General features: G+C 52.1%; 1 protein-coding gene across 3 annotated transcripts in view; it reads left to right on the top strand.

The window, feature by feature from the left end:
• Positions 1-209: 209 nt before the first annotated feature.
• CFAP58 (cilia and flagella associated protein 58) overlaps positions 210-12739 on the top strand; it is a 76422-nt gene continuing 63892 nt past the window's right edge. For all 3 annotated transcript variants that reach the window (XM_040437794.1, XM_040437793.1, XM_040437792.1), the window contains exons 1-4: positions 210-248; positions 3400-3681; positions 7392-7540; positions 12518-12674. In XM_040437794.1, the coding sequence (XP_040293728.1) occupies positions 240-248; positions 3400-3681; positions 7392-7540; positions 12518-12674 (597 nt within the window). In that variant the 5' untranslated portion in view covers positions 210-239. The remainder of the gene's footprint in view (positions 249-3399; positions 3682-7391; positions 7541-12517; positions 12675-12739) is intronic.

Genomic DNA, 12739 nt, shown 5'->3' with positions numbered 1-12739 from the left:
CTACACTGCGACCCTACACAATCCATACATTACATACTCCCTCCGTGTACGCCGCGCCCCCTGCTGGTGTCCCCGCGCACTGACAGCACGATAGAGCGCACGCTGCTGAACACGTGGTACCCGTCTTGTCATGTGACTGCTTTCCCTGCCGCTGCTCTCTCTGCGCACGCGCATGCTCGGTTGCCTGGATACAGAAGAACGCGCAAAAGACTCGCAGGAAAATACGGCCGTGCGGCATCATGACTGAGGTGAGAGGTGGCGGCCGGAGACCGGGGAGCACGGGGGTGTGATTAATGGGGAGAAGGTCACCGTGTTACTTACCAGCTGCCCTGAGTACCGCTCACTGATATTTATCATGGAAGGCAGGTAGACTCATAGATCTGGTGTGGGACTACAAGTCCCAGCACGGTCTGGGCTCCATTTGTGTCCTATAGTGGGTGATACAGTCACATTATTAGTCTTCAGAATAGAGTTGTCACAACAGCAGAACTCTGAGTTTGATTTAGATACCAAGAAAAGTGATACTGGACACCGCGCAGACCCCGCAAAAACAAAAATATAAAAAGCGTCCCCTCCTACAGCCTCCTTCATCCCTGTACTCTCCCCCGCTCTCACCCCTACAGCCTCCTTCATCCCTGTACTCTCCCCCCGCTCTCACCCCTACAGCCTCCTTCATCCCTGTACTCTCCCCCGCTCTCACCCCTACAGCCTCCTTCATCCCTGTACTCTCCCCCCGCTCTCACCCCGCTCTCACCCCCACAGCCTCCTTCATCCCTGTACTCTCCCCCCGCTCTCACCCCCACAGCCTCCTTCATCCCTGTACTCTTCCCCCGCTCTCACCCCCACAGCCTCCTTCATCCCTGTACTCTCCCCCCGCTCTCACCCCCACAGCCTCCTCCATCCCTGTACTCTCCCCCCGCTCTCACCCCCACAGCCTCCTCCATCCCTGTACTCTCCCCCAGCTCTCACCCCCACAGCCTCCTCCATCCCTGTACTCTCCCCCAGCTCTCACCCCCACAGTCTTCTTCTTCCCTGTACTCTCCCCCCGCTCTCACCCCGCTCTCACCCCCACAGCCTCCTTCATCCCTGTACTCTCCCCCCGCTCACCCACACAGCCTCCTTCATCCCTGTACTCTCCCCCCGCTCTCACCCCCACAGCCTCCTTCATCCCTGTACTCTCCCCCCGCTCTCACCCCCACAGCCTCCTTCATCCCTGTACTCTCCCCCCGCTCTCACCCCACAGCCTCCTCCATCCCTGTACTCTCCCCCCGCTCTCACCCCACAGCCTCCTTCATCCCTGTACTCTTCCCCCGCTCTCACCCCCACAGCCTCCTCCATCCCTGTACTCTCCCCCCGCTCTCACCCCCACAGCCTCCTCCATCCCTGTACTCTTCCCCCGCTCTCATCCCCACAGCCTCCTCCATCCCTGTACTCTCCCCCCGCTCTCACCCCCACAGCCTCCTCCATCCATGTACTCTCCCCCAGCTCTCACCCACACAGCCTCCTTCATCCCTGTACTCTCCCTCTGCTCTCACCCCACAGCTTCCTTGATCCCTGCTGTCCCCCCCAACAGCCTCATTCACCCATGCACTATCCCCTGCTCTCACCCTCACAGCCTTCGTCATGCCTACGCTGTCCCCCCGCCTCTCACCCTCGCAGTCTTCTTCATCCATATGATCTCCAACGGCTCTCACCCCCACAGCCTTCTTGATCCCTGTGCTCTCCCCCGGCTCTCACCCTCGCAGCCTTCTTCATCCATGTGATCTCCAACGGCTCTCACCCCCACAGCCTTCTTGATCCCTGTGCTCTCCCCCGGCTCTCACCCCCACAGCCTTCTTGATCCCTGTGCTCTCCCCTGGCTCTCACCCCCACAGCCTTCTTCCTCCCTGTGCTCTCCCCCGGCTCTCACCCCCACAGCCTTCTTGATCCCTGTTCTCTCCCCCGGCTCTCACCCCCACAGCCTTCTTGATCCCTGTGCTCTCCCCCGGCTCTCACCCTCGCAGCCTTCTTCATCCATGCGATCTCCAACGGCTCTCACCCCCACAGCCTTCTTGATCCCTGTGCTCTCCCCTGGCTCTCACCCCCACAGCCTTCTTGATCCCTGTGCTCTCCCCCGGCTCTCACCCCCACAGCCTTCTTGATCCCTGTGCTCTCCCCCGGCTCTCACCCCCACAGCCTTCTTGATCCCTGTGCTCTCCCCCGGCTCTCACCCCAACAGCCTTCTTGATCCCTGTGCTCTCCCCCGGCTCTCACCCCCACAGCCTTCTTCATCCCTGTGCTCTCCCCCGGCTCTCACCCTCGCAGCCTTCTTCATCCATGCGATCTCCAACGGCTCTCACCCCCACAGCCTTCTTGATCCCTGTGCTCTCCCCCGGCTCTCACCCCCACAGCCTTCTTGATCCCTGTGCTCTCCCCCGGCTCTCACCCTCACAGCCTTCTTCCTCCCTGTGCTCTCCCCCGGCTCTCACCCCCACAGCCTTCTTGATCCCTGTGCTCTCCCCCGGCTCTCACCCCCACAGCCTTCTTCATCCCTGTGCTCTCCCCCGGCTCTCACCCCCACAGTCTCCTTCATCCCTGTGCTCTCCCCCGATCTCATTCTCACTGCCTCGATCTGCTGCCCAGAAATAATTTAGGCGCCTGCACGAACGACAGGATTACCCGATGAATCATCAGCTGCACCTTTACATGGGCACTAATGACATTGCAAGCCGATAATGACACCACAGGGTGCTAATGACATCATAGGACGCTAATGACATCATACGGCGTTAATGACAACAGTAGTTTTTTAAAAATGTTTAGAACATTTAAAAAGTGTTAAACCTTCTTCCTTGGACACAGGACTACTGCTGTCATTTTTCAAATTTTTGCATATATGGGGTGATGACATCATTGAGGCAGAAGTATGATGTCACTGTACCACCAGCCATGCTTTGAAGTGGTGCTCCCATGGCCACATTCTCAGATCTTGTAGGACTTTCTATGAACAGGAGTTGATCCCATCAGATATCCCAGACCAAAGTCTTACATAACATAGGAGGCTTTAGGGTCCATCAAAGGCATGTAAACAGCTACTCTGGCGCCCCCTACAGCTGTGCCACTGGAGAAATGTAAGAAGTGGCAGAGACATGACCTAAAGCTCCTGTAACAGGGCCCCAGGCATAGAAGTAAGGCTTCAGAGTATCCTATAACCGGTGGCATCATCAGAGGTTCAGGAGCTAGGACCCCTGGCAATGACCGGGCTCTGGTTCTGAGTCCTCTGGGTGATGAGATGATCATGTAGATGTGGCCCTCAGTGGACCGTTCTGTGTTACTGACAGGTCAAGAGGGCACGTGGATAAAGTACTTGTTCCTTGTAGGCCTTGTTTGACTCTTCCCTTCTTTCTCTTGTTCTTGAAGGAGAAGCAGGAGAAGAGTCTGATGGATGAAAACGCATTCGAAGCCCTGGAGAAAGACTTCCAGGAGGTTCTCAATGAGCTCACCGGGGACAAAAGTCTGGAGAAGTTCAGGACCGAGTACGAGAAGCTGCACGGGGTCCTGAAGAAGTCCTATGAAAATGAGAAACGCCTGATGGCCAAATGCCGGGAGCTGAACGCCGAGATCGTGGCCAACTCTGCCAAAGTCTCCACCGCCCTGAAACTGTCCCAGGAGGACCAGTCCACCATTGCATCCCTGAAGAAGGTAACACCCCCTGAGGAGGAGCCTATGATGAGGTTAGATACAGCAGACAGTATCACACATGATAGGCTTAGATACAGCTAGGCAACAGACAGTATCACACATAAAGGGCCTAGATACATGAGCTGTATAGACAGTATCACACATACAGGACCTAGATACATGAGCTGTATAGACGGTATCACACATAAAGGGCCTAGATACATGAGCTGTATAGACGGTATCACACGTAAAGGACCTAGATACATGAGCTGTATAGACAGTATCACACGTAAAGGGCCTAGATACATGAGCTGTATAGACAGTATCACACATACAGGACCTAGATACATGAGCTGTATAGACGGTATCACACATACAGGACCTAGATACATGAGCTGTATAGACGGTATCACACGTAAAGGGCCTAGATACATGAGCTGTATAGACGGTATCACACATACAGGACCTAGATACATGAGCTGTATAGACGGTATCACACGTAAAGGGCCTAGATACATGAGCTGTATAGACAGTATCACACATACAGGACCTAGATACATGAGCTGTATAGACGGTATCACACGTAAAGGGCCTAGATACATGAGCTGTATAGACAGTATCACACATACAGGACCTAGATACATGAGCTGTATAGACAGTATCACACATACAGGACCCGTAATTTTATATATATATATTTTCTATTTCTTTTTTTGTATTAGTTTTTCTAATTCCATGTAGAATCCAGACATCCCTGTGATGAGCGCAGGACGCGGGCGATCTGAATGTTAATGTCGCCGCCCGTATTACCGGGACACATTTATCTCAGGAGATGAGCTCGCCTCCGCCTCTAATGACCGCTGATGATATTCAGATGATACAGAATACTAATCGCGGGAAATCTCCGGTTTAATGGCGGCTCTCATTGTCCATCATATTTCGGTCTCCTGAACATCGCCAGAGTAGTAATTCCAAGAATAATAGGATGCGGTGATACAGGAGCCGAAATAATGGGTCGATCAGGAGAGACTGCAATCAAGATCACGAGGGAAGGGGGGCACAAACTTATCAGCCTCATCTATCTCTGAGCAGAGAAAATATGGTAACTGCGCCGGCTCCTGGGGGCCCCGGGCTGGCACAGCTGGCACCAACACTCCTGAACGCTCAGCCTCTGTGTCATACAAAGTGCTGCAACTTCCTTAAATTTCCTCACCCTTTTCGAAATCTTTGCTTGCTGTTAGTGAATGGGAACCTTCTTATTTCCATCCAGAGCCTGAAACCCCTACAGACCTAATGCTTCTCGCAGCTGAGGGTTTGTTACAATTGCATTCAGTCTAGACGACCCTCTGTTAGATAAACTGCTTGGACTCCAGACTGATACATTGTAACAAACTATAAGGACAGGAGAGAGATTGGTGCTGCAGATGGGTTTACCTTACAGAGGATGGATACAATTGTAACAAACCCTCAGCTGTTAGTTCTCTTAAAGGGGTATTCCCCTTGATGGTATATCGCCAGGAGGGGGTCCGACCTCTGGGACCACCGCCATTTCTGAGAAGGAAGGAGCTGCAGTGCTGATGTCTCCTTCACTGTGCAGCCCCATTGAAGTGAAGGGGGTTGGACGCAGTTCCCTACACAGCCACGTGGCTTGGGTGGCGCTGTGCAGGAAAAGCATAGAAGGAAATGCAGCACTAAATTAGCACTGTGGTCCCTTCCTTCTCAGGATTGGTGGGGGTCCCTGGTGATACACCATCACTACCAGGGCCGGCTCCAGGTTCATGTGGGCCCTTGGCCCTTGTGGCATTTGTCAAATGTCATGACGGCATCTGAGAGAGTTAAAATCGGAAGCGTGGGCTTCCTGCTCCGACGCGCCTTCCTCCAGCGGAGATCAGGGAAAGCACCCTGTTCTAAAAATGAGTCGCAGCCTGTACAGGCTTCCAGGCTCATTGTCAGTATGTCCCAGTTCAGGCCACTAGGTGGCAGCACTGAACTGTGATATAGGGATTTCTTTAGAGAATAATGGAGCAATTTCCAAGTTGCAATCTGATGATAAGTAATTTTAAAAAAGTTAAAAAATAAATAAAAAAAAAAAAGGTTTGAAAATATAAAAAAAAAAAAAGTTATGGGGGTCACCGGGGAGCAGGGGTTCAGTTGCCACCTTTCCCAACAAAAAATAATAGTTACACAAATTAAAAAGATTGGTGTGTCCATGTCAGTTTGATTTAGCCTCTATTTTTGAAATGATTCATTAAAGTCAAGAACCTTAACCACTGGGCTACAGAGCTTCATGTTAACCTGCTGTCCATATATTATGGCTAAAATCCTCACTAGTAGTTCCCCACACAATTTTTTTTTAGTAATTACACATTTAGGCTCCATTCACACATCCGTAATAATGGGTCCGCATCCGTTCCGCAAATTGCGGAATGGGTGCGGACCCATCCATTCTCTATGGGGACGGAATAGATGCGGAGAGCACACTATGTGCTCTCCGCATCCGCATTTCCGGAGCGCACCGCTGATCTTCCGGTCCGCGGCTCTGGAAAAAAAATAGAACATTTCCTATTCTTTTCCGCAATTGCGGACAAGATTAGGCATTTTCTATTATAGTGCTGGCGATGTGCGGTCCGCAAAATGCAGAAATCACATTGCCGGTGTCCGTGTTTTGCGGATCTGCAAAACACATACGGACGTGTGAATGGACCCTTATTTTGTGCCATACATTTTTTTACAATTACAAAAAAAATATAAAAAATTATACTTCTGTTGTATAGGAATACCTAATACATGAGAAACTAACTACTGTGAGGTTTTTCTAGCACAGTTTAGCATTGAGCTCCATAGCTTAGTGGTTAAGGTTCTTGCTTCTAATGTAGAAGGTTGTGAGTTCAAATCCTGGCAGAAACATTTCAGAAATAGAGGCTAAATTAGACTTAAATACACTGGGTGTCCCCAAGCATACTGATACTGATAATGCTTGGGGATACCCCCTTCATGTTCATGGACATACTCCGGGGATCTGCAAAACATGGGCAATGCCCATGCGCACCCCACATCGCGGTGCGGACCCATTAACTTCAACGGGTCCGTGAGCTGCTGCAAAATAGGGCTAAATCTTTTGCGGCGCAATGACATGGACCCAGAAGCAAATGAAACACACAGCAGGGCTTCCGTGTGCTTCTGTGGTCAGTGCTAAGTGGGCCCGATGTGGGTTGCACACGGCCGGTGCCCATGTTTTGCAGATCCGCGTCGTGTGAATGCGCCCTAAGGGATAAGTGTTATCAGTAGGAAGGCCCCTTTAAATCTCGAGAGGTTTTTAGCCTCTGGATTTAAACAAGACTCTTTCCATTCACAGACAGCAAGCAGAGATCTGGAAAATGGTGAGGGTCTGAAGGACAAAGTCTATTAGAAAGTTGTTAGGACTTTTCAGTGATACAGTAATGACTGGAGAAGTTGGAAGAGGGAGAAAAGTTGCACATTTTGCCGCCTTTCCCACGTGAGAAAACTGGTGACGAACTGCGATGAATTCCCCCCTTGAAATGAAAGTTCACGTCTCAAACCAAATATTACTTTGTAGATACGTGCGGGTTATTGTTCTACTGTGGCAGCCATTTTTAAGCGGATAGACCGCGGGGGAATACACGGTGTGTCCATGAGTCCATGCGCTGGAGATATTTCAGCTTCGTCCATATTGCTGGCTGTTTGGCTCATGTGGACCTCATGTGTCTCAGGAGATAGAAAAGGCTTGGAAGATGGTGGACACGGCCTACGAGAAGGAACAGAAGGCAAGGGAAACCATTCAGTCGCTGAAGGAGGAAATCAACAACCTGAGCAAACTGGTGGAGCAGGGATCCGGACTGTCCATGGGCCAAGAGCACAGGCAAGACCCCCAAACGCATCAACGTACATGTAGTGTATGAGTCACATAAATGTCTGGGGGGGCTCCTCTAGAATAGATCTGTCCGAGCCGGTGGACACGTAGCAGGTCCTCACAAGTAATCGTCGGTGCAGCCCCCTCCCCCATCTGAGGTCTCCTGTCACAGGAAACAAGGGTCGGCCTGGCTGGTTTCACCCCTCCGATCCTTTGTTTCTTGTCTCCATACAGTAATAGAAATGACATTATAACATGTACCTCAGCTGCTGCAGACCCTCTTTTTGAAGAGGAAATGAGATATGCTGATTAAATGACTTGGATTACAGTCTTCAAATTCAAAAAGAAGTTCTGCAGCAGCTGTGTTTTATACCGTTAGCCAGCGCCCTTATATTAGTGCCAGTCATAGTGCCGCAGTATTAGTAACTGCCCCTGTCCTCCATATCAGTGCCCCCCATATCATTACCAGCCTCAGTGCCCCCCATAACAGTGCCAGTCATAGTGCCGCAGTATTAGTAACTGCCCCAGTGCTGCATATCAGCGCCCACTCCAGTGCCCCATATCATTACCAGCCTCAGTGCCCCCCATAACAGTGCCAGTCATAGTGCCGCAGTATTAGTAACTGCCCCTGTCCTCCATATCAGTGCCCCCCATATCATTACCAGCCTCAGTGCCCCCCATAACAGTGCCAGTCATAGTGCCGCAGTATTAGTAACTGCCCCAGTGCTGCATATCAGCGCCCACTCCAGTGCCCCATATCATTACCAGCCTCAGTGCCCCCCATAACAGTGCCAGTCATAGTGCCGCTATATAAGTAACTGCCCCCGTCCTCCATATCAGTGCCCCCCATATCATTACCAGCCTCAGTGCCCCCCATAACAGTGCCAGTCATAGTGCCGCTATATAAGTAACTGCCCCCGTCCTCCATATCAGTGCCCCCCATATCATTACCAGCCTCAGTGCTCCCCATAACAGTGCCAGTCATAGTGCCGCTATATCAGTAACTTCCCCCGTCCTCCATATCAGTGCCCCCCATATCATTACCAGCCTCAGTGCTCCTCATAACAGTGCCAGTCATAGTGCCGCAGTGTTAGTAACTGCCCCAGTCCTCCATATCAGTGCCCACTCCAGTGCCCCATAACATTACCAGCCTCAGTGCCCTCCATAACAGTGCCAGTCATAGTGCCGCTATATAAGTAACTGCCCCTGTCCTCCATATCAGTGCCCCCCATATCATTACCAGCCTCAGTGCCCCCCAGAACAGTGCCAGTCATAGTGCCGCAGTGTTAGTAACTGCCCCAGTCCTCCATATCAGTGCCCACTCCAGTGCCCCATAACATTACCACCCTCAGTGCCCCCCATAACAGTGCCAGTCATAGTGCCGCTATATAAGTAACTGCCCCTGTCCTCCATATCAGTGCCCCCCATATCATTACCAGCCTCAGTGCCCCCCAGAACAGTGCCAGTCATAGTGCCGCAGTGTTAGTAACTGCCCCAGTCCTCCATATCAGTGCCCACTCCAGTGCCCCATAACATTACCACCCTCAGTGCCCCCCATAACAGTGCCAGTCATAGTGCCGCTATATAAGTAACTGCCCCTGTCCTCCATATCAGTGCCCCCATATCATTACCAGCCTCAGTGCCCCCCATAACAGTGCCAGTCATAGTGCCGCTATATCAGCTACTGCCCCCGTTCTCCATATCCGTGCCCCCCATATCATTACCAGCCTCAGTGCCCCCCATAACAGTGCCAGTCATAGTGCCGCTATATAAGTAACTGCCCCCGTCCTCCATATCAGTGCCCCCCATATCATTACCAGCCTCAGTGCCCCCCATAACAGTGCCAGTCATAGTGCCGCTATATAAGTAACTGCCCCCGTCCTCCATATCAGTGCCCCCCATATCATTACCAGCCTCAGTGCTCCCCATAACAGTGCCAGTCATAGTGCCGCTATATCAGTAACTTCCCCCGTCCTCCATATCAGTGCCCCCCATATCATTACCAGCCTCAGTGCTCCTCATAACAGTGCCAGTCATAGTGCCGCAGTGTTAGTAACTGCCCCAGTCCTCCATATCAGTGCCCACTCCAGTGCCCCATAACATTACCAGCCTCAGTGCCCTCCATAACAGTGCCAGTCATAGTGCCGCTATATAAGTAACTGCCCCTGTCCTCCATATCAGTGCCCCCCATATCATTACCAGCCTCAGTGCCCCCCAGAACAGTGCCAGTCATAGTGCCGCAGTGTTAGTAACTGCCCCAGTCCTCCATATCAGTGCCCACTCCAGTGCCCCATAACATTACCAGCCTCAGTGCCCCCCATAACAGTGCCAGTCATAGTGCCGCTATATAAGTAACTGCCCCTGTCCTCCATATCAGTGCCCCCCATATCATTACCAGCCTCAGTGCCCCCCATAACAGTGCCAGTCATAGTGCCGCAGTGTTAGTAACTGCCCCAGTCCTCCATATCAGTGCCCACTCCAGTGCCCCATAACATTACCACCCTCAGTGCCCCCCATAACAGTGCCAGTCATAGTGCCACTATATAAGTAACTGCCCCTGTCCTCCATATCAGTGCCCCCATATCATTACCAGCCTCAGTGCCCCCCATAACAGTGCCAGTCATAGTGCCGCTATATCAGCTACTGCCCCCGTTCTCCATATCCGTGCCCCCCATATCATTACCAGCCTCAGTGCCCCCCATAACAGTGCCAGTCATAGTGCCGCTATATAAGTAACTGCCCCCGTCCTCCATATCAGTGCCCCCCATATCATTACCAGCCTCAGTGCCCCCCATAACAGTGCCAGTCATAGTGCCGCTATATAAGTAACTGCCCCCGTCCTCCATATCAGTGCCCCCCATATCATTACCAGCCTCAGTGCTCCCCATAACAGTGCCAGTCATAGTGCCGCTATATCAGTAACTTCCCCCGTCCTCCATATCAGTGCCCCCCATATCATTACCAGCCTCAGTGCTCCTCATAACAGTGCCAGTCATAGTGCCGCAGTGTTAGTAACTGCCCCAGTCCTCCATATCAGTGCCCACTCCAGTGCCCCATAACATTACCAGCCTCAGTGCCCTCCATAACAGTGCCAGTCATAGTGCCGCTATATAAGTAACTGCCCCTGTCCTCCATATCAGTGCCCCCCATATCATTACCAGCCTCAGTGCCCCCCAGAACAGTGCCAGTCATAGTGCCGCAGTGTTAGTAACTGCCCCAGTCCTCCATATCAGTGCCCACTCCAGTGCCCCATAACATTACCACCCTCAGTGCCCCCCATAACAGTGCCAGTCATAGTGCCGCTATATAAGTAACTGCCCCTGTCCTCCATATCAGTGCCCCCCATATCATTACCAGCCTCAGTGCCCCCCAGAACAGTGCCAGTCATAGTGCCGCAGTGTTAGTAACTGCCCCAGTCCTCCATATCAGTGCCCACTCCAGTGCCCCATAACATTACCACCCTCAGTGCCCCCCATAACAGTGCCAGTCATAGTGCCACTATATAAGTAACTGCCCCTGTCCTCCATATCAGTGCCCCCATATCATTACCAGCCTCAGTGCCCCCCATAACAGTGCCAGTCATAGTGCCGCTATATCAGCTACTGCCCCCGTTCTCCATATCCGTGCCCCCCATATCATTACCAGCCTCAGTGCCCCCCATAACAGTGCCAGTCATAGTGCCGCTATATAAGTAACTGCCCCCGTCCTCCATATCAGTGCCCCCCATATCATTACCAGCCTCAGTGCCCCCCATAACAGTGCCAGTCATAGTGCCGCTATATAAGTAACTGCCCCCGTCCTCCATATCAGTGCCCCCCATATCATTACCAGCCTCAGTGCTCCCCATAACAGTGCCAGTCATAGTGCCGCTATATCAGTAACTTCCCCCGTCCTCCATATCAGTGCCCCCCATATCATTACCAGCCTCAGTGCTCCTCATAACAGTGCCAGTCATAGTGCCGCAGTGTTAGTAACTGCCCCAGTCCTCCATATCAGTGCCCACTCCAGTGCCCCATAACATTACCAGCCTCAGTGCCCTCCATAACAGTGCCAGTCATAGTGCCGCTATATAAGTAACTGCCCCTGTCCTCCATATCAGTGCCCCCCATATCATTACCAGCCTCAGTGCTCCCCATAACAGTGCCAGTCATAGTGCCGCAGTGTTAGTAACTGCCCCAGTCCTCCATATCAGTGCCCACTCCAGTGCCCCATAACATTACCAGCCTCAGTGCCCCCCATAACAGTGCCAGTCATAGTGCCGCTATATAAGTAACTGCCCCTGTCCTCCATATCAGTGCCCCCCATATCATTACCAGCCTCAGTGCCCCCCAGAACAGTGCCAGTCATAGTGCCGCAGTGTTAGTAACTGCCCCAGTCCTCCATATCAGTGCCCACTCCAGTGCCCCATAACATTACCACCCTCAGTGCCCCCCATAACAGTGCCAGTCATAGTGCCGCTATATAAGTAACTGCCCCTGTCCTCCATATCAGTGCCCCCCATATCATTACCAGCCTCAGTGCCCCCCATAACAGTGCTAGTATTAGTGCCGCTATATCAGCTACTGCCCCCGTTCTCCATATCCGTGCCCCATAGCATTACCAGCCTCAGTGCTCTCCATAGCAATACTAGTCATAGTGCCGCTATATATGCCACTGCCTCCGTCCTCCATATCAGTGCCCCCCAAAGCCTTAACAGCCTCCATGCACTCCATAACAGTGCTAGTGATAGTGCCGCTATGTAAGTTACTGCCCCAGTGCCGACTGCAGTACCCCCATAGTATTAATAGCCTCACACCAATGCTAGTGACAGTACCGCCATGTAAGTCATTGCCCTCTGTAGCATTAACAGGCTCATTCACACGTTGCGGTCATGTCACGTTAGTTATCCACAATTGTAACATGACCGGGACTTGTGAATTAACCCTTAGATCTGTGTCTAGGTAAGAGGTAAGTGTCCTCTAACTCCTCATCCATATCTACCTTCAGTGTAAATGATCTGCTGACCATGAAGGAGGAGCTGACCACAGAGCGAGACCAGCTGCTGTCCGAGGTGGTGAAGCTGCGGGAGAGCCTGATGCAAGCAAGCGCCCAGCAGCAGGAGACCGAGAGGCTACGAGAGGAGGCCGAGCAGAGCATCGCGCAGGTGAGCGGCGGGACACTGAGGTACAACAACCTGCAGAAAAGACTGCAGGGCGCAATGTCCATCCA

Source organism: Bufo bufo, chromosome 6 (genome assembly GCF_905171765.1).
Source record: "Bufo bufo chromosome 6, aBufBuf1.1, whole genome shotgun sequence".
Classification (NCBI taxonomy): Eukaryota; Metazoa; Chordata; class Amphibia; order Anura; family Bufonidae; genus Bufo; species Bufo bufo.
Note: the sequence above shows the minus strand (reverse complement) of the source record. Positions and strands in the feature narration are given on the sequence as shown.